Source organism: Lycorma delicatula, chromosome 9 (assembly GCF_047948215.1).
Source record: "Lycorma delicatula isolate Av1 chromosome 9, ASM4794821v1, whole genome shotgun sequence".
Lineage (NCBI taxonomy): Eukaryota > Metazoa > Arthropoda > Insecta > Hemiptera > Fulgoridae > Lycorma > Lycorma delicatula.
This window is the reverse complement of record NC_134463.1, coordinates 56,160,182-56,186,700: the sequence shown is the minus strand read 5'-3', so window position 1 is coordinate 56,186,700 and position 26,519 is coordinate 56,160,182. Positions and strand designations below refer to the sequence as shown.

At 28.4% G+C, this 26,519-nt stretch overlaps 1 protein-coding gene across 4 annotated transcripts; it reads right to left on the bottom strand.

Moving 5' to 3' along the window:
• Window positions 1–5,000: 5,000 nt before the first annotated feature.
• LOC142330193 (uncharacterized) lies at window positions 5,001–26,404 on the bottom strand. Of its 4 annotated transcripts, XM_075375315.1 has the most exons (10): window positions 26,213–26,404; window positions 25,605–25,675; window positions 22,839–23,049; window positions 20,419–20,494; window positions 16,016–16,169; window positions 12,870–13,005; window positions 10,836–10,946; window positions 8,664–8,868; window positions 6,694–6,877; window positions 5,001–5,338 (listed from the first exon to the last, which is right to left on the bottom strand). In XM_075375315.1, exons 3-10 carry the CDS (start codon window positions 22,857–22,859, stop codon window positions 5,068–5,070), a joined length of 1,158 nt encoding a protein of 385 aa, XP_075231430.1. In that variant the 5' UTR covers window positions 22,860–23,049; window positions 25,605–25,675; window positions 26,213–26,404; the 3' UTR covers window positions 5,001–5,067. The 4 variants fall into 4 exon arrangements, with proteins under 4 accessions (XP_075231430.1, XP_075231431.1, XP_075231432.1 ...); XM_075375316.1 differs by lacking the exon at window positions 22,839–23,049 and having other exon boundaries at window positions 26,213–26,402; XM_075375317.1 differs by lacking the exons at window positions 22,839–23,049; window positions 25,605–25,675 and having other exon boundaries at window positions 26,213–26,403.
• Window positions 26,405–26,519: the final 115 nt, after the last annotated feature.

Here is a 26,519-nt window from a genome sequence, read left to right as displayed (position 1 = left end):
TTATACTTCCTTGAACATAGAAACTTTCAAAACATATTATAATGGTGAAAATAATGAAATAAGTTTGTGTACTTTTTGGTCTGAAAATGCTTTGTTTTTGAGTAATGGCTAGTGAAAGATTTTCCTCGGATTTCCGCTCTTCTAATAAAAAGAAGCCCTACTGTATTTTTTGGGACCCAAATTAAGAAGTAAAGTTGGTTGTTTATGTAATTTGAGCAGGGAAATAGGATAATATAGGCCCCAAAATTGTAATTTCTGTAGTTTTTAATGATATTTGACATAAAACACAAAATTTGGTGTATTTAGTGACAAAACTTATCCAGCATTTAATTTTGGGAAAATTAACATAAACATAGCCAATAAAAAGTAAATAGAAACTTTTAAAAATCGGTTTTTTATTGAAGCAAAACAGATGAAAAATAGACAGAAAATTGTATTATTCTTTCTGTACCTAATAAACATTAAACATTCTTTTTAAAAACAAAAACTCTACTGAAAATAATTTTAAAAGAAATACAAAATTTATAAGACTTTCGGTACAGTACAAGAACAGTGTGTTGCCAGCGGAGTGTCTATGAATGGATTGAAAAATTCAAAAATGGTTGCTCAAGTGTTATGCATGACGAAGGAGACGGATGACCATTTACCATCACAAATGAGGAAAACATTGAGCGTGCATGTGACATGGTTTTCTTAGACAGACGAGTAACTATTGATGAAGTGGCACATCATCTGCAAATTAGTCATGGTTCTGCCTACAAAATCATCCACAACAGAATTGGGTTTCATAAAGTGCAAGATGAGTCACAAAACAACTCGCACAGTTGCATAAACAAATGCACTTGGATATCTGCCAAAAACATTTGGATTGCTATGGTAACAAACAGGTCTTCTTCTTAGACAGAATCATCACTGGTGATGAAACATGGATCCCTCATTATGAGCCGGAGAGTAAACGGCAGAGTATGGAATGGAAACATCCAAATTCACCCTGCAGAAAAACGTTCGACACCCAACCATCCGCAGGAAAACTGATACGTATGGTTTTTTGGGACTCATAAGGCCCAGTACTGGAGCATTATGAGAAAGGGACACGAAGATAAACAGTGCACGTTACAGTGAGATGCTTACTGCCAAGCTGAAGCCTGCAATTCGAAGCAAACGCCGAGGACTGCTGTCGAAAGGTGTTGCGTTGTTGCACGACAATGCCATTCACATACTGCTGCCCACACTGCTGAAATGCTCCAGAGGTCTACTCAAAGAGGCATTAAGGGGCCGTCGACATACCTCAGACGAAACAGTGAAAGAAGCGGTGCATTCCTGGCTCGCAGCTCAACCGAAAACCTTATTTTATGAGGGCATCAGGAAGCTTGTGCAATGATGGATCAAGTGCATTGAAATGCAAGGGGACTATGTTGAAAAATGATGTACATGTAAGTTTCCTATTTATATTGATATAAAATTTATAACTACATTGCAGATAATAATTTACTTACCCTTGTAAATCATTGTGTTAATGAAGAACATCGTGTGATTTACCATATTCACTGTAGCCCAGGCACTAGTACAAGTTGAATTTCATGTCGCAGTGAATTGTCAAAAAAGTGTGGCGCTTCCTACGGTAAGAAAATCTTTATCCTTTCCGCCTGTAGAAGGTTCAAAATTTGCAGCCAACAGATTATCCCCAGCGATTAAACATCTGTTATTGGCTTCTAGACAATGCTGATAAGGTAAATTTAATTTTATTTGCTGATGAAGCCACTTTTGTGAGAAACGAAGCCTTCACTTCTAAAAGTAATTATTTATGGAGCGAAGACCATCCACACAGTACAGCAGAAACTAGTTTCCAGTATAAATTTCACATTAATGTTTGGTATGGCATTATTTATGAAAACATTCTGGAACCATTTGTTTTCAATGAAAGCCTTAAAAAAGATGCAAACGTTCATTTCTTGAAAAATAATTTGCCAGCATTTTTTGAGGATATACATACCTTTACAGAGTAGTTTGCAGATGTTTTTCCAGCATGATGGTGTAACACCATATTTTTCATTAGTAGCTAGAAATCACATGAATGCCAATTTCTTAAACTGGATTGGACATGGTGGACCAATCGATCGGCCACCACAATCATCTGACTTATTGTCACTAGATTACTTCATTTGGAGCCATATGAAAACAATAGTATATCAACAAAAAGTTAATACTAAAGAACTCATTAAAATAAGAAATGCTTTTGAATTTATATGAAATAATCCTGAGATGGTATGGAAAGCCACTGAAAGTATTTTACATCAGGCAGAGCGTTGTGTACATTGTAAAGGAGGGAATTTCGACCAATTATTGTAACTTAGGTTTGTTATTCTGTTACTGTTTAACACTTCGTGTATTTTATTTTTTTTGTTTTGCTGTATAAGAATAATTTTTATTAGATACTGAGTAATATGATTTATGTCTATTTTTCAACTGTTTTGCTTCAACAATAAACCAATTTTTAAAAGTTTTTATTTACTTTTTATTGGCCATATTTATATTAATTTTGTCAGAATTAAATTCTCTACAAGTTTTATTTCTAAATCTTCCTCATTTACTCATTTACTAGTCATTTAACAAAGCTGTTGTACTGCAAACCTAAAAAAAAAATTTGTTTTTGACACTGAAGTTTTGTGTTTTACAACAGATATCTTAAAAATTATTGGAATTACAGTTCTGGAACCTGTTTTATCCTATTTCCCAGCTCAAATTACATTAAAAACCACCAACTTTACTCCTTAATTTGGAAGAGCTAAAATCCAAGTGAAATGTTTTGCTAGCCATAACTCGAAAACAAAGCATTTCCAGACATATGTTTATATGAATTTTTTCATTATTTTCACCAATCCTTTGTTTCTCCTGAAAGTTTTCAATTTCTTTGTGGGACACCTGTATATATATATATATATATATATATATACACATACACACACTACATAAATGACAATGTTATGAAGGTTATGGTTTTGCTGGGCAGGAGGGGATAGAAAGTAATAGAGAAGCTTGGAGAGCTATTTTTGAGCAGCAAAAAGCGCAATTGTGCCTGTAGCTCCACAAAAAGAAGTATAAATACTTATTTTTTATATTTCATAAATATTACCTAAGCAGTCTTTCAAATAGTATTTCAAATTATTGAAACTGTTTTACTTAATAATTCTGCTGTAATATTTTGCTTCTGTAGTTATTATCCAACAAAAAAATTTGCAGATTGATAGCTAATCCACATTACTGTATGTTGTATCTTTGTAGTATATTAGTAAATACTACAATGTTAAAAATATCAACATGAAATTAGCCATTTCATAACATAAGGAAACTGCAGGTTAGACTGGTAAAAAGCATGTCCTTGTAGAAAAGAAACGGACCTTTTTTTCTTTGTAAGTTTGTATTTTTATCACACTGACTTGTGATTTTCTGTTATGATGATCACTTACTAAGTTATGGAAAACTCTCTCAATTTGTGTCATTATATAATGTGAAAAGGAAAGAAAGACATTTTTGTTTTCATGAGAAGAAAGAAGATGTCTCGCTTCTAGGAAAAGCTCTTTTGATCAAGTGAAGTGAGGTCCTGTTTTAACTCAATACATTTGTGTTTTATCTGTGATGTTACAGCGAATACAATTTTCAATTATGAAATTTTACAATACAGTTCCTTGCTATTAGGTGGAATGACATATGTGTAATGATTTTGCATGAAATCTTCCACCTCATAAAATTGGCCTATTTTTAGATAAAGGTGTCTTTAAATAAAGGTGATAAGAGAGGAAGTTTGCAAAGTACCAATAGATGGCATCTCCTCCACTTTGATATCACCCATCACTGTTACCAGTCTATACCTCAGGGACTTGTAAGTTACGTACTTCACTGTAGCATACATTTTACTGCACAATTAAAGCTAACAATTGTCTCAGCCTGTTCTCCGATTACTGTGTAGCATTGAATTCTTCTCAGTACATTATTAAATATTTCTTGGGTTGATTCTCCATAATACTTTTTTTATTGCTTTCTTTTCCACATCTTATTTGTAAGTTCTTATACAAAACAGTACTTAAAAAACAGCTAAAACATCAGGATGCAGTGAAGACCATAATTTTTTGACTGTAGTTATGGTCAGTGGAATCTGTTCCTGAAAACATCTGTTCAACCTTTTAAGATTAATTACAATTGACAATTCTGGTTTGTACTTTTACTTAATAATTACTCTTATATTGCAATTGGTTTTTAGAGCTCAATTTTATAAATTCCAAACAAAATGAGGTTGGTTTAGTATCCTCAAAAAATACCAGTCATATTGGAATAAATAAAGAGTTATAAAGTAAAACAGAATGGATTGCACATGTGTAATTCAACAGACAAATGTAGTGGGTAGCGGGACGGTTACTGCAACTACAATATGTTCTTTACACATTATGATTTAGTTATTTACATTTTGCAAACATAACCTAAACTAACATAACCTTCTGACACTCTAGCTGGCTGTTTTGTTTTGAAAAAACAGCAAAACAACGAATGAAATTAATTAATCTAACATTTTTTAAATAGGTTTAAGCGAAAATCTATTTGAGGACCCGCAAAAATGAACTATGATTAAAGAAAAAAGATAATGATGTAGAAGTTAAATTACTTGGTCTTTCATTTCAGAGAGTAACATGAAAAGAAAAAGTAATTTAAATTACTTAATTTGATTTGTAGTGCTCGTAATCTCGTCAAGGTACTTGCATAATTATTCCTTTATCGAGAAACTGATGAGAAATTAATCCAACAGCCCCCAAAGTAAAAAATTCCTCTTTCTGTAATGTGCGAAAACTCCCATTCATAAAACAAAATGCAGATTTTTCTTCAAGTTTTAATATCAGTTTTTAGAGGATAATCTTAACGTATTACTCCAGCACTGATAGAGAAAGGTAACAACAAATCTATAAATTGATAAAATAAATGCATTGTAAATCACAGAATATCAAAACCAGTTAAAAAATATAAATTATGTATATATTTTCTTGATAAATGAAGAATACAATATTTATTTTGCCTTATCTATAACAGATTATGCTTACATAAAGGACATTGTTTAAACTGTTTTATACATTTACGAAGACAGTGTGCATGAAATATGTGAGAGCATGGTGTAATACGTGCTGATAGTGGTCTCATATTATCCAAACAAATTGGACAACACTGATCTCCTCTCTTTTGTAACTGTGCTGATGTAACAATAGGATACACTGATGTTTCAAGGCGATGGGTTTTAAGTGGTTTCCAACAATCTTCTACTAGTTTCATGAAAGGAACTGCTACATTAACATAGCTGTAAAAGAAAGATAATTAAATTATTGGATAATAAAACTATAAAATTTCAAATTAATTAACTATGTATTCTCAATTAACATGGTCATTTTAAAAGGAAGAAAATGATAATTAAGAAAACTTTGAAATATCTGATAAGTAAAATTTTATAGACCCATAGTCTTTAGCATTTTTTTTTTTTTTTCATAAAAGACACTGTACTTATTACTGTCTTACAACTCAGATTTTCCAAGCAGATATATTGTTAATTAGATCTTAACAACAAATGGTTGCCAGGAGAAAGAACCCAGGAACTGACAATGTTAAAATTTGGGCCTGATCTTTAAAACCAATATCCATTAATTGCAGGAAATAAATAGCAAGTGTTCAGACCATTTTTCTAGCCCATATTGTAACCTGAAAAAAAATAACTACTCTTGGAAACTAGTTTGACTACAACTAGTAGTTTAACATGCTTACTGCAGTATTTGTTATGTATGTCCTGCATGTGGTGAGGAGTCTTATTCTCCCCTATTTTGCCCTTCTGTGTGATACAGGTTCTAGGTAAATTGTAAAAATATGTAAAATTTACAATTACTTTAGTGCAGTAGCAGATATAGGGTTGGTTTTGTTGGATCCTAAACAAGGTAAACATTTGTACAGCTTATAACAATGTTAAATAACACAAATAGTTCTGTCAATGACTGTCAGATATCATTAGAGCCGGCCTCTGTGGCGCAAGTGTTGGCGCCTCAGCCTTTCACCCAGAGGTCCCGGGTTCGAATCCCGGTCAGGCATGGCATTTTCACACACGCTAGAAATCATTCATCTCATCCTCTGAAGTAATACTGAATTGTGAACCTGGAGGTTAAACAAACAAAAAAAAAAAGTAGCATTAGAACAGGTGTAAGCTTACAAGATAGGATATCTTGTAACGCAACAGTGTAAACATGAATTCTAGACAATGGGGAGTTGTTAACGCACAAAAATGTATTTAAAAAGTACAGCAGCCAACATGTTAATAAGAAATTACATATTCAGTAAAGATGTAAATTAATTATAATCATATTTTCTACAATAAGAAATTATTTATTGTATTACATAATTGGTACCATAAGACTTGAACCCAAGACTGTAAAGTTTCTATTACTTAGTAGAAAGGAGAGAAGTTTGTATGAAAGTTAGTAGTGCTTAATTTTCATTTAAAGGTAACACACATTCAATTAATTTAGAGCAGTATGAAGGCTAGTTGGCCAGACACTGGAGAAAATGAACTCCTAAACTGTAATAATGTTTACAGCTATTGTAAAACAGTATATTCTCTCTTACTTATATTTTGATAATAAATAATCTTAAAATAACAAAATTATTACTTACCTAATTAAAATAGCAAAAAACCAATGACCCCTTTGCACTGCTGCAATAAGTATAAATATTAGAGAAAAAATTATTGTTGTTATTCTTGTAAAAAGTGGTAACCACCATTCTTCTAAACCTTCTAATTCAGGTATATCTAGTTGTCTTACTGTATTAACAGCATACGTTTCCTCACCTGGAATTCCTGTAGATAAAATTTTTTTTATTTTTAATAAAAATAAAATGAATAATTTTTTAATGTAAATCATAAAAATTCCTTTCTAAAAGAATATTTTGACAAACTCTTTACTCAAATGTTGTCAGGTCTCATTAAACTTGACTTTCATTCATCAAATTACATAGATCATAATGTGCAATTTGCATCTGCTAGCAGGTCTGCTTAGTCTTTTCATAATTCCTTTTTCAGTAAAAGCCTTTTCATTTTTCTATCTTTTCATAATTCCCCCTTTTATTTGCTTTTAAAATTACCAACTTGTCTTCAGCATATTTCTTGGCCTCCTTTTCAACATTCCCATCTTATGCATACTTCTATTAGCTTCTCTTTTTCCAATTTTCTTAACATATCCAAAAAATGTAAATAATTATGATTATTGTAGTTTATTTAATTTTGAGATTAGTCTATACTCCTTTACAATAGGTTATAAGTTAACTACAATTTTATGCTGGTCCATTGCAGTCTCAGGTTAGTCATTCTTTAGACAGAGACATTAATTTTATCTCAGTGACTAAAGAATGCCAGTAACAGCAGTGCGATGTTAACCAGAGTCTTGCTTTATTGTATTTATATGACAACATGAAATTGTTTTTAGCTGATAAAGAAGTTTTATGCAAAGAAACTTCTTGAATATTCTTAATCATAAATCTTTTCAGTATATCTATATATTTTTTACATTCCAAGGAATTTTTTATATAAAACAAAAATTATCATCTTATGAAGTCAAAAGAAAATTGCTATTTCCAAAAAATATTTTCTTTTTCAATTGCAATTTTTTTATGATAATATTTACCAATCTTACAGAAGATATTTAAGTACAGCTAGCAGGCAGCATATCTGATGAAATTGTTACTTTAAACATATTATAAATTCATTTCAAAACATTTTTTTGTCACTCTTTAGACCATCTTCAATGACTGGTGCTGCGTTTCATCCTGTTGTAGGTGATATTAATTCTAGCAGTTTTTTTTTTTTAAATTAGACAGACATGTGTATTTTGTATGTGATTGTAAAGAGTAGTGAATTTTAGTTAATTGTGACCATTCATTTGCTATGTAATCATTTTGTTTTTTTATTTACATGTCGTTTAATTGTACTATGTTGTATTCTTATTTTATGTATCATTACATATTTGACATGCTTCACATTTACAAAAAAAAAAGACCAGATGTTAAAAAAAGCAATGGAACAATATGACAATAACAATAAATACATTATTCAAATCTTATACACAGTTGGCACTTCATTCTAAATCTAGGAAATTTAAAAAGTCTTTAAAAAACAGCCAACAGTCTAATTCAACTTAAAAAATATCAGCTGACACAGTGAAAATAGTACAGCACCCAACTCGGCTAAGGTGTCTGCAAGAGTGACTGAAAACATTTTGAATTTTGTCTCTAAATGTTAATTAAATTTGCTTATAGTTTGAAAAGTTCATTATTTTAAATAGTTTTTACTGTCAAACTTAATGCAAAAAAGATAGTAAATAACTTATGAATTTATTATATTTAGCACCAATATTAATGTTTTCTCAAAAATTGTAAATTAAAACATCATGGAGCATACAATAAAAAAGTAATAATATTACTTACTAAATATTCAAAAATTTCAGAATATATTTAATACTATCATTAATAAAATAATTTTTTTTAAATTTGTTGGAGTAAAATGAATGGTTAATGGTACAGTTAATGTTGTCTTGTTAATCTTAAGAAATTAATGAGCAATACAAAAATTATTATTTTAATTGGCATACCTGGATACTGAGAAAGCATAAAATAAATTGCTGTAATAATCACATAACTTATAGTTGGTTCTAAATCATTGAACTGTAAAGAAAATGTTAATAATACTAATCCCATAACTACTGCTTTGCCCATTCTGGCAACAACAAATGCTGTGGTTAATCTAATAAAATCAGCAGTTGATGTTTCATTTAAAACCTGACTCCATTGTCTTTTCTGGAAAAAAAACACAGAGAAAAATTTTTTTAACTTTTAAAAACATGCTTTTCTTAAAAAAAAAAAAAAAAAAACAATTCATACTAAAAATAAAAAATAATTTTGTTTTCAAGAAAATTGCTTTTAAAAGAATTTTCTGCTTACACATGACTAAAAAGAATAGAATGGGGCATAACTACATAACTCCATGCATAACTACATAATTGTAATAATTATAATTATAATAATGCTTAATTAATTGTCTTTGTGCACGTTCATTTTTTTTCTTTGTTCTTGTTTACCATCAATGTTCTTCTTTGTAGATATAAAATTTTAATTATAATTTTTAATTAATTTTAATTTAACAAAAAATGATGGATGATTTGTTTATTTTTTATTTTGTGAGTTAGGTTTTGTAATGAGGAATGAAAATTTTAATTAATACATTTCTTTTATTTTCCAAACATTTGTCCTAATATTAATTTGATATTGCTATACCAGTTGAAATAGTCATCTGTTTTTGTTCGTTCTTTCCAAATTTTTTCCATCATGTAACATTAGAAAGATAAGAACTGTAATTCTGACAGATTTACAAATTTAGAGTTGTCTCATTTTTTTGTGTAACTACCAATTAACAATGCTTACTTACACTTTTGCTAATTTTTATTAAATTATCATAATGATATTAATGTATTAAGATTTTAAGAAGTATTTCTTTAAATAAAAAAGCTATAGATCATCCATTGCGTGTAATAAAAATTGATGACAGGAAGTCATCAATTTGATGCTTTAAGCATTCACTGTAGATTTAAATTATTTTTATTTTATTAAACATTGACATAAATCAGTTATTAGAAATAACATAAAAATATTGTGTTTATGTTAAATGCCATAATCAATTTAAATTGTAGTATTTTAGAACAAGTTTAGATTGTAGGCAATGTGACATAAGTTGCAAGACATTCCTGACATCGATATTCCCATCTTCAAAAGTAACAAGCACCCCATGCTCAACTTACAAGGGAAAATGAGAAGTTAAATGGTTTTCTGTTCCCTCTTCACTTAGTGAAATGTATAGTTGAATAATAGCAAGCCAAACCTGCAAAAATCATATAAAATCTTACTTTATCTTACAAGGTACACCTTCATTCTGTTTACTATAAGGATTCTGGCTGTCTATTAAAGATCATTACTCCCAGAGAAAGCAGTCCTGACTGGTATCTTATAGACACTTTACATTCTTCACAATCATTAGAATAATGGGACAAGTAGTTTAAAACAATATGTTAATGTCCATTCTCTGTTGTGAATATGCACTGCCTTGCAAGAATAATGTAAATTAGATATTTCCTTGGATATAAATATATATATATATATATATATATATAAACAAAGAATATTACTTGATAATGGAAAAATATTTAATTTATATTATACTTTCAAGACAAGCATATACTAATATTAAGCATATACTAATATTTTTCTATATACTAATATAGAAAAAATTATAGTCTAGTTTTGAAATTCAGGAACTATGACCTAAAGGAAGTAAACTTTTTTTAACGGAGAAAACTTGTTAACAAAATTTGAATCTTTCTGAGTAATCATCAGTAAGTAGTCTCATTTCCTATTAAGACATTTATTTGTAATATCAATAGGCAGAAAAGTTATTTTAAATTTTGAAAGGAACTAAATTAGTAGAAAAAGTCTAATAAACAGGCTAGAAGCCATCTTTAAATTAGAAGAAAGGTTACTTGCTGAATTACTCTTATGATATGAAATTGAATGTTTATATTGTCAGAATAACATGCACACACATACACACATGCTTGTCTTAATGAATGAGCTTTTTCATTATTTTAATTTCATTAATTTTGAAAGAAAGTAAAAATTAATATTCACGATTACTGTAATACTAACAAATAGTTCTTAAAAAAATTAAAATTGATTTATAAGAAATATAATTCTGAAAATGAAAAAATATTTACTTGCAATGACTGTTGCAGATACGCCAAAACAGTATAAAAGAGAAGGACATAGAGACAAGCAAACCTTTGATCTGGACATAAAACTTTCTCCACAATCAAATTAAAAAACACCTGTGAACAGAAAAATAAATAATTCACTTTTTTTAAAAATAAACTTTTCCATAAACAAACCAAACCAAGTTAGATTGTACATTTTTTTAGAAAGTTCAAAAAAATTATCATTATTCTTTCCAAACATCCCAAGTTCTGGCATTTCCGTACTGAAACTGATGTTACTGCTGGCGGTTGTTTGAACTTGATAGTTTTCATATATTTAGAATGTGGTTGAAAAGTGTATTGGATTTGCAAAAAAAAATAATTCACACCACTTTTATGTAAAGTTTATTTACAAAATGACTAAAAGATCGCATAAACTCAAGAACACTCTTTGGGTTATGTGACCAAAACATGTAACTACTTGCATAATGTGTGCAGACTTAGGTACCATTATCTTAAAAAACAAACAAAACATACACAGTGTGCCCACAAGCAAAACAGACTAAATGAATTTATCATTAAAATCAGTAAATTTTTCTAATTAAGAATCTACTTTTTTTTAAAAATTGTATCACTATAATTTTCACTAGCCCTACATTTTTAAAACTGTGCTTAAAACTCTTATCAATTTACATTTTTGTATACATCATCCCACACTGTTTCCACTATTTATTTAAAATCATGTTTTTTTCATTTTACCTGTTCGAGTTTAAGTAGTCATTGTTACCTGTTATATTATACATTTCTTTTTTACGTTCTTATTTACTATTTATATATGTATTTTTAAAAAGTATTTATTTCTTTTACTACATCTAGTAGTTATAGTTTAGATATTAATCTTAGTGTGGTAGTTAAGGCCAATTTTACCTTCTTCAAGAACTTTTTTCTGTTCCCTTGTTCACCCCTAGGAACTGTTAGAGATCAATTCCACCCAGTTGTTACTGCTACATACATTTTTTGTGATCTTCAGTTAAATCAATCTAAACTTAATCTTGTAATTTATTAGCAGCATTAGCTGTTTGTTAAAGTTTATAATTAATTTCCTGTTATTCTTTTGCTAATGATTTGTCAGTGGAATATCAACAATTTTTCATTGTATGTATCAGGATATTTATTCACTAATGTGGTTTTTTATGAAGATTGTTGAAGAAATTTTTGCAAGCCAACCTTGACTTACTGAAAAATATTTTCGTTATGTTCTTTAATTTTAAGACTTTTTTTACATATTTCTATGGTACTCTAAGCAAATTGTTATAATTTAAAAAAATAAATAATGTTTATTTATGTTTAAGAAACTATCCCTTTATTTCTTTGAAGGAACACCTCTGAAGAAAATAAAAGAAAAGTATACTGATTTTCTAATGTCATTTCATTAAATGTTTCATTTTCCTTTCATGTCTTAACAAAGATATTCACTCTACATATAGAATCTTTTTTTATGCCCAATTTTCAGTTAGTTGTGCCTCTTCAGTTATTTTATATTTTTTATTTACATTATATGAAAAATATTCTCATAAATATTCTATATTACCAACTTTACCACATAAAGAACAAAAGAAAAAAATAAGTGAAAATACCGCAGCTCTTTTTATTACCATATCATTTGAATAAAGTACTGACTGATATGTAATGAATGACTCATTTACAACTCCGTGGTTATCATTATCACTAAATTTGATTATGAAACCATTTCCACTTAAGACTATAGAAATGTATGATGTCATACATTATATCATATTTATGTAAAATGAGTAACTAGGGATTGGTTCTTACTCATACCAATTCCTTGATGAGCTCAACCTTTTTTTCAATGTATATTTCTTAACTAAAATATAACACATACACATTACAGAAATAAATATGGAATGAAGATATCTAAAACTATGCAATTTGACTGTTACATTGTATTTTAATAATTTTATTTATAGATTTTTTTAAATAGATCAGAATAACTGCATTAATTATTATTTTAAGTTAAAGACATATTTTTCTACTTACCTGATTTGTAGTGGTATGAATATTTTCAAGGTGTAAGTAAACATGATGAAACCATTGTATTAGTAACCAAAATCTCCATACCCGTATTCTTAACCAACCGCCTTCACCAAATATTGCCAGTACACCGACAACAAATCTAAAAAAATTAACTTTATAATATTTATAACATTAGATATTTAAATATTATGTATAAAACAGTACTGAACAAATGTATGATTTGACTACATAAAGAGGTTTTATAACAACACAAAATAAATAACAATAACAGCATTAATTTTAAAGATAATTTGACTGAAGTTTATACAAAGATAGCTTAATATCTATAAGAATAAGAATAATTCTATAAGAATATAATTATTTTATTATTCTTATAATAATAAGGTAATATGGTAAAAGTAGAAGATTAAGAAATACAGGCCAGGCTCACATTGAGAAGGGAGCTATACAAGAATGTAATCTGTTCTATGTATTACTTTTCATTTTGTGTGTGAAAAAGAAGTAGTACAGAATTGGAAGACAGATTTCAGAGTAGAGTAACTATCTATGGGAAAAGGATAAAAATGTTGAAATTTATTGATAAGAATAATCTTTTGGCACAGACCAAAAATTAATTTACATGAAATTTTAAATGCCATTAATCCATTGTTAGAAGAGAATCTTAATTTTAAAATTATTGTGAGTAAAACAAAGTTTATGAACTGTAGCAAGAAGTAGAATAATGAAGAATTAAACTTTTCATAATACACTAGAAAAGAAATGAGTGGAGTCGTTTGAAAAGTTGTATTAGAGAAGGTTTTTGGAAATAAGGTAGATGATAAAATCAACATGAGAAAATCTTAAGACAAGTGGGAAAGGAAAGAAGTTTATGGCGCAATCTTGTGAAGAGTAATAAACTAGATTGTTGGATAATAAGACATCATCCAAGTTTAGTTAAGTTGGAGATAGAGTGACAAGTAGAAAGTAAAAACTGTAAGAGAAGACAAAGATTGGAATTTATAAAACAAATAGGTAAGATGTAGTAATTATGTTGAAGTTAAGAAATTTGTACAGAACAGAAAGGAATGGAAAAAAGTATCAAACCAGTCAAATTATTAAAAATAAAAAAATTTTATCAAATCAAAAAATTAGTCTTTTTTTTAAAATTAACCACATTTGTCATGTTGATCAGGGGATGAAAATTTATAGGTAGGAATGTATACCAATAATTGGCATACGCCACAAACTGACTTGAAAAATTAACCTATTTGTGAAAAAGAAAACTGAAGAATTTAGAAGTCAGTAAATTATAGAGAAGAGAATAAATGGAGTGTTATTAAAGATACATAAATTAGATGATAATTGATGCTATTACATAAAAGTTAGTACTAAAATTACTCGCAGTAAAACCACAGTGGAGGTCATTCATTAATCTCCAGTCATTGTCTATATAAACCTGACTGCGAAAAAATGGCTAATACTAATACTACTGTCATTGTACACATGTGCAACTTTATTCTTACTACTTGCTTCAAGTTAGCTATGATTATCCTCTTTTGTTATTCATTCTTATCCAATTTTTATCATTTTTGTTAATACAAATTGGTTTTTTTTTTAAAGAAAACCTTGTTCTTTAAAGCTCTATATGTATGTTCTCTGCACATACAATATTGTACACTGTGTATATATACAATTATCATGTTCCTTATTTTTTACTTAAATTTTTTAAAAAATACTCGATCAGAAAATATAATCTAGTTAATATATATTTAAATTTATTTATTTACTATGAATGTTATAACTTAGCAAAGGCTAAATTATAAATTTATTCATCTTTTCTTCAACTGACAGAAATGTTTGATAAAATATAAATAATCAAATTTTACTAGTGTAATTATAAAAACTTCAACCACTCTTAAATACATAATGTATTTTGTTGTATAACATTTACTAAATGCTATTATGTGATCAATGTTATTTAATTTTGGTGCACTGCAAAGAATTGATTTATTAAAAGACTTAAACAAAACTCATTTTATTGGTATTTATCCCTTTTCAGTTTTAGTATGTTACTTCCTAAAACATTACAGGCAGTATGGAAGTATGGAATCTTTTGATTATAAGAAAGAGTTGTTTATCATCTTACCTAGGAAGAGGATGCTCCTAATTATTATTTTATCATCAATTTACTAAATTGCAAATTTATAGTTTTTACAATCATTTTTCTCTCAATCAGTAATTATTACAGTTGAATAATAAAATATTCCACTTGTAGAAAATTTTGATTAAAGTAATCAAAATCTAATCAAAAGATGAAACATAATAATTTAAAAAATCTTGTAGATGAAAATTATTAAAATTTAAAAAATGTTGATTATAGGTCATCATTTATTAACTTAAAATTTGTTTCTTAAGATGACCCAAAGGTATTTCCTCTCTACAGCTACAGTAGTAATGATTGCTGATAGATCCATTAAAATTATCTCCTTGTATTTTTAAACATTTATTTTCCTATGATTGAGGTCTGGCTATGAATTCTCCAACTTCTTTAAAATGTGTCGTACAAGAACAAACACCAGGTGCTGGTTGACAGTAGCTCTTATAGCTTAAAGGAAAATGCATGATTGATTTTAATGTTTTCTTTAAAGAAATTTATTAAAAATTGATTTTTAATTTATCACAAGCTCAAATATTATGCATGGGATTATGATGTGTAAACATTCTAGTGTTTGAAAAATGCCTAATCTGATTTAGATTCAAATTTGGGATCTTCCAGATAAAGAGTTATATAATTATTTACTTTTTCATTTATAGATTTCTGTGCTGAATGTCTTTTGCAGATACTTACCACATATTGCAATTGTTGATTTAACATAAAAACTTCAAGGGTTTTTAGAAAAGATATAAAGTAAACGTTGTAAAATCTTTCTGTCCTCATTATAGGGAAATATCTATTTATATATGTTACACTTTTGATAGTGATGTATAAATAAAAGATCTAAATTGAAATATTTAAGGCTAATATTTTTGGTATAGTTTTTTGACTGAAATTTATAAATATGTTTTATATTCCAGTTGTTTTATTAAATCTTACATCATACGAATAATTACGTACTATACCATGGCTATTTCATGCCGATCTAGTTCTCCAGTTGACAAGTGAGACAGACCTCTTGGCTAGTGAGAAGAGGTCTCCAGTTGTTATATAACCAACAGCTAGTGGGACGACCAGTGTCACGTATAAAAGAACTGCAGTGCTAATCATTAATATGTTGTAGTTTCGTGCCAAGAATGGCACAAGGAATAAAACTGCCAGAAGACATCCTGAAACATTTTAAATTAAAACTATAGTTAGACTATAGTTAGTGTATAAAAAACATCATCCAATATTCTAGTATTGTGTTTCTAAATCATCACAAGAAAAAAGTTCTTATAGACAAAGATCCAGAAGAAACACCATTTTACCCACCTATTCACTAATTTTTTGTTTTTATTTAGAAATTTATAACTTCAGAATGGTTTGAGCTAATTAAATGAAATTTAGCCTTTTTAAAGTAACATTTTCTACAAAATAAATAAATAAGGAAATTTTATTTTTGTAACTTTTAAAATGGCTGCCATCTTATTATTTTTCACAACACAATAACTAAAGAACTAATAATGTTAAGAAGTAATTGTTTGATTATATTTTAAGCATTTCATTCTGAATAAATTATGTCTTCTTTTTTGCAAAATGAAGTTCAAACTGTTAAGTTATAATTTGAAATGTTAGCATGATGGATAAAAAGAAGTTTCTAGATCTATATTTACAAAAACCTTTTTTCTTGTTAGGAATTTCAACTGATGTCAGGATTACACTATGAAATAAAAAACAACTTTTTTATAAACTTTTATATTCAGAATAATGAAGTATATTAAATTTTTGACTGTTACTTTAATTTTGGTACTTTTTCTTTAATCTCAGTTCTCACACAATTTATTAACATAGCAATGAACTAATTTATGTTATTGCATGCATCAGTCACACTTTGTTGATTACAATATATAAAGAGAATGCTTTTTCCACCAGTGACAATAGGATTAACTGTATCAGCTCATATCATTAAATAAACAAATGCTAACTTTTAAAAATACTTTCAAGAAGTATTATAAATACAGATTAGCTTCTTAAAATTTATTGTGTGCAAATAGAAGCTGTAATGAAATTTTCAGTATAATTATAGTCTAAGCCATCACCCAGTAGCAAGATATTTAATTATTTTTATTTACATGTGTGTAATCAGTTATATATTTATTTAAAAAGACTAGAAAATCTTATACTAGCAATTCAAAAATTTATTTATTGATGGGTTATAACAATTTAACTTTAAATATGGGTACAACCTTTGCACTGAATGTCTAGATAAATATTACTAATTGCGTGGGTAGAATTTCTATTATGATAATGAAACAGATTTTTTTTTTAGAATAATCAATTGATCTTGTTGATAATAAAATCAATATATATTAACTCAATAATACACTAAGTTCCTCATCAATGTTAAATATATATTACACCAATCCTAGTTAAAATATGCCATCACTTTGGTGTGTATCTCTCAAACAGCTGCAAGAATAAATTTTCAAATTTCAAAAATAGTTGTCAGGTCACTGTTTGGTGCCCATAAATATGAATCATGTAGAACCAGTATTTAGAAGATTAAAAAAGTTAACTTATCCATTTGTTTACATTTATGAATTTGTATTATTGCACTGTACATATTTTGAATGCCCATTTTTTATACATATGTCTGTGTTAAGAACATTAGTCACTTGGTTCTAAAAAATAACAATATTCATTTCTAGTTTTTGAACTGAACACAATACTTTCAAGATATTGCTTTTTGTATTTTATTTGTGATTTTTAATAGATTATTGATTCACCTATAAGATGCTCCTACAAATTTATTTAAAATAGAATTAAAGCATTTTCTTTTACAGAAAAAATATTACTCTATGAGTTTTCAAAAAATACTTTTAAGAATGTTCCACTAGTGGTGCAGGAAGCAAATGCTGATTTGTTCACTTCTTTTCTTAAGGGTGACAATATTCCACGTGAAAAAAAAAGTTTTTAATGTTAAAAATCTTAAATTTTCTGCACCTCCATTAAAGTGTACATAAAAATCTACCAAATAATTCTCATTAATGCTTTCTGAATTGTTAATTTTGTGTACAATATTTTTATTCTATACACCAGTTAACTCAAAAAAATTATATTATTTTACACTGTAAAAATATTATAAAATATGTATTTTTACTTTCCCAGCTACATTGCTACTGCAGCAACATAGCTGCAAAGGTAGGTATAGCAATCAGCCAAAATTCTGGATGTCAGGATTTTCCAAAATGTTGTTATTTCAAGACCCCCTTAGACCAAAAACAAAAAATAGCTATAGAAATTTACAGAAGATGTATGTACTGTGTTGCCTTTATTTTGATTAATATCTTAAAATTTTTCAAAAATGGCTCAAAGTGTGCGTACATGGGGCATTTTTGGCATTAAATTTCACACAAAATTAAAAAAGGGGAAGGATTGTTTTTACCATTTTTAGTAAAGTTTTAACTTTTATTGTGTAGTGGTCATAGAAAATCACATGCCACTAAAAAACCACATAATCGCTATTCAGTTCTAAGCAGTTTTCGTAACGCTGCACGAGTTTCTTTAGTCCCTCTGCACAGAAGTTCGCCGCCTAGGAATTGAACCAGTTGTCAACGGCAGTCTTGAGTTCCTCGTCGTTTTCAAACGACGTCCACTAAGTCATTTTTTCAAATGCAAGAAGAGGAAGTAGTCGCTAGTTGCAAGGTCGGAACTACATGGGGATGATCAAAAGTTCCCAACGAAAATCTTGAATCTTATTCTTGGTTAAAGCAGCGGTGTCGTGAAGGAGGATTACACCGGACGACAGTTTCTCGCGTCGTCGAGTTTGGATCGCACGTCTCAGTTTGGTGAGTGTTTCTCAGTACACGTTAGCTGTAATTGTTGATCCACAACCACGAAATCAACCAAAATGTCGCCCTTTTCGTCCCAAAAAACGGTATCCAACATTTTTCGACTCGAGTACCGAGATTGCTTAAACTTTTTTCGGTTTTGGGGAACTTGAATGGCGCCACTGCATCGACTGTTGTTTCGATTCTGCGTTGGTGTAGGATATCCAAGTATCGTCGCCCGTAACAATGTTGGAAACCAAATCATCTCCATCTTGTCGATACGGTCCAAAAACGCTCGTACACTGCTCACCCTTTGCTCTTTGTATTGGTGGGTGAGCATTTTCAGTATCCGCCTTGCACACAGTTTGTGATATCCGAGCTTTTGACAATCCTGTAGATAGCGGTGCGTCTAACATCGGAAATTCATCAGCCAGAGCAATAATCGTCAATCGCCGAGCACATCGCAGTTTTCGGTTCACTTGTTCAACGATTTCGTTGGTCTAAATACTGGGCCCGACACTCCGTTCTTCGTCATGCACGTTTGTGCAGCCATTTTTAAATTCTCGATACCATTGTCTAACCTTTCCTTCACTAATTACTATAGGTGTGACCTACTATACTGTAGGTATTCTATGTGACCTATAACTGATGAACAGCAATCTTCCTCGTTGAAATGAATGTTGTGATTATGATTAATTTTGCCATCTCCCATGTTTTTGGAAATGTAAAGAAAATAACAGCGATTTTATTCCAAAACTGAAATTTTAAGGGCTTCATTTTTGGATAAAAAAGACTAATTTGAGCATAAAAAAATGACAGATGTATTCATCTTTAGAAAAATAAGAATGTCAAATGAATGCCAACTATAGCAATGTACATACCTTAAAACCTTCATTAACACACTTCTAGGGTTTGTTAAGAAGTAAGGCAGTTTTAATTAATAAATGTACAATACAATTCATGAGTTGGTGGTGAAGTACTACACATTTACTTTTAAATATATATTTTTTAATACTTAAAATCATAATGCTTTCAATTGTTTTGTCTTTATCATCAATGATAATCAAAAATGATATTCAGTGGTTTTCATGTCTTGATAAAAAAAAACCAAAAATGCCAGTTTCTCTGAAGATGACTATGAAAGTGACTTAAATATTATGACAATATAAAATACTATAACTGAAAGACTAATAAGGATTATTTTAAAATAAAAATTAATATAGTCTTGAATATCATTTGGTTGATTTATTAAAATAATTGTCTTACACAGTGAATACGGTTATGGCAAGTAGATATAACTAATTCATAAAAATAATTGTTTATAATCAAATAGTTTTTGTAAATAACTGAACAAAATATCAACAGTTTTAAGATATTTTATGTATTCATTTTGTTATTATGTTTTTAAGTATTTGATGTAATATTAGAATAAGATTTTTTTTTTTTTGTCTTCAGTCATTTGACTGGTTTGATGCAGCTCTCCAAGATTCCCTATCTAGTGCTAGTCGTTTCATTTCAGTATACCCTCTACATCCTACATCCCCAACAATTTAAGATTAGTAGACAAAATAAAATAAAAATATTTAACGTATTTGCTATATCAAACCTGCAGTGGCATGCCTGTTTTCAAACCTCTGAAGGCTGGCTTTATATCTCTGGGGATTTCCAAACATTTGTAATCCCTAAAAAAATGAAATTTTTAAGTTAAGTTTGAACATGGTATTAACTTGAATCTAGAAAAATGTTTTATCAAAAATATGATTTACAATATCATACTTACTTTACATTTTCCATACTTAATGTAATATTTATTTATAATAAATGTAATATTTTGGTAGTCAGTTAATAAAAGCTGATTAAAATGTTAACTTTAATTAAAATTCTGTACAATATTTTATCATTATTTCTGACTTTCATGAGATTTTATTAAACAGTTTTGACTATAATTAAATCATCTGTATTATTACAAATGATTTTTTTTCAGAGAACAGTTGAAAACGAATTTCTAGACAAAGCAAATATTTGCACTGAATTTCAATGTAAAGTATTATAGTGATATTACAAACGATATCAAACCTTACTTCTATATACTTATGGGTGCTTCTCTTTTTTTTGTCCGACCTTCCATTCCAGGTCACCAGTCATCCTGGCAATTAAAATTGTGCTGACTATGTGCACATCTACAGTAGTAAATTTTCACTATTTAGGCTCCCCTGTATTATTAATTACAATATAAATACTTCCTTTCAATGTATCATATATACTTTAAGTTCTCTTCTCTATACAGCTTTCATGATATCCAATTCTTCAAATAAAAATGTGGATATTGTTCTTGCATCAATTCAGGTTGTACAAACTTTATTTGCCAAAGATTTTACCAATATATCCAAATTTCAAAAGTGTATATTTTTTTAATCCCGGTGTTGTTTTAATTTTCATTATTAATTTTTTTTGAGGGGTATTCCATTTTAATTAAAAAATGATCAGTGCATCACTATTTTTGATTTTGATGATATTTGGTATATGATAACTACCCACCTTGTAGTGGCCAAAAAATATTTTTTCTATATTTAAAAAAAAATATTTTGTGTAATAGACTGTTTTCTAACTCACCAGCAAGTGGCAGACATTTTCGTCACTTTTTACATGAGCATTCTTATTTTACATCATACAGAGAGTCAAAAAGGGCTTTTTGGAAAGACTAAAGATGGAACTTCATCTTAGTGTACTCAAAATTCATTTTGTTACATAACCAAATTTTGTAAAATGGCCGTTTTTACCTGTTGGTAAGTTAAGGGAATAGTCTCTCAGTCAAGAAAAATAATTTTTTAAATATAAAATAATTATTTTTTGGCCACTACAAGGTGGGTAGTTATCATATACTAAATATCAAAATCAAAAATAGTGATGCAATAAAATTTTTGAAAATTTTTTGAATTAAAATGGAATACCCCTTGAGCATTCTTAGTTGTAGATTATGAATTTTAGTCTTAAAAGAATTTCTAACTGATTTTTTTGAAAATAAACATTTCAAAAAATTTCTTGAATTATGATTATATTATAATTTGATTATAAGCTTATCCAAGTATTTAAATATTTACACCAAAAAATGCTGTTCTTTAAGAGATTTTAATCTTTTTAGTCCTTTTAATTTGTAGATTAACATGTTAGTCATTTTTTTTGCATATTATTAATATGTTCTGCAGATTGATATTCAACCCCTATTTGCTGCATAAGTTAGGTTCTGGGACAGTTAAGTTTCATTCAGACCAGCAACATGAACTCACAGTTTGTTCACCACTTGATAGAGCTACATTGACTTGTGTTCAGATATACAGCAATAGCAATGTTTCGAATCCTCACTAGGATAAGTATCAGTCTCCCACTCACTGCTACTGTAATCTCCTTGTGCTTATACTGTTATAAGTTCAGGCTCATAAAGGAAAAAATGTTGGTGTCAAAAAATATTTTAAGTAATAGTGAAGTTTTTGGGACTAATTTAATAAAAAAATTATTGTTTAATGATAGGTATTCATTTTATACTTTCTTAAGAATGGATAAGTCAGATTTTGAAAAACTACTAGTTACCAAACTACCAATAGTTAGTACCCGCTACTTACTACTTAGTGGGCTTGGCATACTGATATGTAACTATATATATATATATATATACTAGCCAGCCCATCTAGCAAGAACCTGGACCCTCAGTGCCCAGATTGGCCCAGGCCAACCCCCAAAGCCAACTCAGGGACTCCTTGGGCCTCCCAGGGCCACAGAGCTAGCTTTGCTCACCATTCCCGTGTTGCAAGGGGATGGCACCTTGGACACCCACAGAGCTCACTTTGGTTACCTTTCCAGTCTACTCAGAGGGCTCCGCCTCCTAGACCTCCGCACTGTTTGTTATCTTCATGACTGTGAGAATAATACTGATAAATAATAAAGTATTCAGGATTTATAAAAACCTGAAAAAGAGACTAAGTTACAAAAGACAGAATAATATAGCTATGGTAACTAAAGTATGCACACCTTTGACGAAGAAAAATTCATCAGTTATTTCTTTGCCATGGAGGCAGAAATATTATAATGAAGTAAAAAGATTAATCTTTTTTTTCCTTAATGAATATCTTTAATTTACTTTGGTGAAGAAATAATGAATATTTTTAATATTTTAACTTTCAAGGAAGCTAGGGACTCAATCTGTGGCTTAAAACCTTCCATGGTATAATACGAATATATCCTGAAAATATGAAAGCAATCAATCAGTTGGTTCTACAAGATTTTTTGGTATCTAAAAATCTTCTCAGTTATGCCAAGAAACAAGGGTATAAGTTTGTTGAGATTGATCAAGTAGCTTTTTTGTTTATCCCAAACAAATAAAAAACCCTCTTCTTTTTTATATAATAGTATAGAATAGATATAGAGTTTCTTTAACATAAATTTAATTCTATTTTTATAATGTTATTCATTCAATTTTTTGTACTTCAACTAATCTCCACTATATACATCTCTATTTATAAAAGAGAATGTCCTGACTGACTTATAATCAACGTGCAGCCAAAACTATTATAGGTAGAGACTTGAAATTTTCAGGGTACCTTTGTATCTTTAAGTAGGCGTGCACTAAGAAAGGATTTTGCAAAATTTTGATTTTAAAGGGTTCAAATAAATGATTTTAAGGGATTCAAATGAATAATCGATAGTATTTTCAGTATCGATTTATTTGTGTTGAAAATATTTGTGTTTTAAGATCAATTGATATTGAATGAATGGATTACGGTAGTAAAATTTATTAACAATTTAATTTTTTAATTTAATTTAAATGTATTATTAATGTTGTTATTTATTGTTAATAATTTAATTTTTAAACTTTATTTAAATTTATTATTAATGTTGTTATTTATTATTTATTTCTTCTGGCTCGTATTTGTTTCTGTTGCTCTATGTATAAAATTACTCTAGCAGAGTGATCTTCATAACTAACACTAAACTATTCTACAAAATACCTAAAATTTATTTTATCTCTAAGTAAAGTCGTGGTTTTGCCATCATCTTTCACAGGAGGTCCACGATATATGCACGAACAAGCTCAAGATGAACTGACGTATGTTCAACATTATGGCAGTTTGGATCTATTCATAACTTTTACATTCAATCCCAAATGGGAAGAAATTGAAGAAGCATTATTACCTGGGCAAAAGCATTATCATCGTCCAGATGGTGGCAGAAGAAAAAAATTTAATGTAGAATGTAAAAAAAAATAAAGATTTTAATGTAAAGAATTTCTAGAATAATTTTATTTTTATATTATACTTAAAATATTTATATTCATTTTTTTTATTTGTTATTATTATTTAATGTTTTTGAATTTTTTATGTTGTTTGTTATTTAAATATTTATTAAAATAAATTCTCTAAATAACATGTGATTAAGAAGTTTTTAGTATTTATTAATAGATTTTTAAAAGCCCTAAGTCTGTTAGGGCTCAGATGGAAAAAAGGGTAGACTTTTTTTTACAAGGGTAGACTAATTTTTTTAGGAGCCCGCAAGTAACTATGATGATGAATGATGATTATAAGTGATAAGAACAGGAGTTCTATTATCTATTTCTGACATCATCTTTTAAACGTAGCAACATAACAAGCAAAAGCATCACTCAAAACATTCAATAAATATGTTTAAAATTCAAGTATCGCGTGGGTCACGACGGGTAACCTGCAAGTATATATATATATATATATTAATTTATGTAAATTAAATTTTTTGTAGTCCATAATTCCTCTGCACATAAATTCTAGCTAATTATATAATATAAACTTTTTCAGCCACTCCACAAAGTTCAGCATTAAAAAACACTCTTTTTTTCATTAAAGTGCTTTCGAGCCTAGACCCATCTTCAGTAATGTTTTTTTTAATTTTTTTCTTCTTTACATTTACACATTAGAATACATATGATATGTTAAAATTTTTAGAACAAATATTTGCTCAGTCAATAAAATTTTTTATTTTAAAAATGTAAAACGTTATAATATTTAAAATTTCCTTTAACATATCAATATGTTAACACAGTACTGTATTCTATGTAGGAGTAGTTTATATTATATAATTAGCTATAATATATATATATATTTATTATTTATTTATTTATATATTTTGTTATTTTTTTTTGTTTTGAGATTAATTATATCAAAAAGCCTTCTCAGTTATGGCAAGGAACACGGGTATAAATTTGGTTGCGATTGATTTATCAATAAACAAAAACCCTCTTCCTCTTTTTATAGTAGTAATAGATATAGATATATATATATATATATATATATATATATATATAACTTAGAAAAGAAAAAATGGGAAAGCACTTCTTTCCTCATTTTCCTTAATAAGTCTCATATTGAATCTTGTAATTATTGAAAATGGCTAGGTTATTTTTGAGAATAATTTGTTATTCACATCAGGTGATCTACAGCCGATGACACTTATGCAACTTAATACATATGTATCATTATACATTTACATTGCTATTATTCTCATGAACTGTAACAACTATTCTTTTTTAATCAGTAATAATTTTGATTTTGTAATTTTTTTTTGTTTAAAGTTTTTCTATGATTTTCTTTGCTTCTTCCAGATATATATTGAAACCATTAACCTCTGTCCTTCCTGATTTGATCAGTACAACATAATTGGTTGTTAATTAATTATTACACTAGGTTATAATTCAAACTACAGAAGTAATTTAATGAATAAAAATTATATATTAAGTACTGGAATACTAAATTAATTTACAGTACGTACCTGTAAACTATTTCAAATCCTAATGAATACTGCAGGGTATTCATTTGTTACTAGAACGTAATGTAAGTTACCTGAGAAGAAAAAACAAACAGAATAAAGTAGATTATTATATGCACTCTGGCAGGGAGCATTAACCTCTTACGAAGTCTTGGGCCGTACTGTTAAGTATTAATAAAATTTCATCCCCACCACTTTTCACTTTTTAAATCAATGAAAATTATGTTTGATTTGCTGGGGTTGTGTTTTACTTACAGTATGCTACCTAACTGACCAGAAAAGAACCCTATACATTTTTTTTTTTTTTTTTATAAATTGAAATCAGAATTCTTGTAATCCTTAATTGAAAAAAAAAAACACAAATTATTATTTATACATATATATATATATTAGTAAATGGTAAAGAGAGAATACATTTTAAGGTATCTTAGATGTAATAAAATGATGTAAATATTTGTTATATTAAAAGAATGTAATATTTAAATTGGTAAAATTAAATCGCTGTTTTATTATAATTATTTAAATGATAACATTAATTTATTTAAAGTATTTAAAGTAGATTAGAACAGCAGTTTTATATTTTGTAGTAATTGATTGTTTAATGTACTTACCTACATTATAAACTTCTGTTAAAGTAAAACTACTACTTAAAAAAGATCAATTAGCTTTCAGAAATGCCAAGAATTTTACACAAAACTTGTTTTTGTATTTACAATTTTTTTTATGAAATAAATAATTCAAAAATCTAAAAGAATAATCTAAACCAAATAGATAGATAAGAACTGTTGACCTGTTAACTTGAAACTATTTCTTATTGAGGCCAATTCTAAATTTCTTGCCCAGGTCACAATATATAAACAGAAATACAACTGGCATATTGCCCTAATGAATAAAGTACGAATGCCAAAACTTAAATAT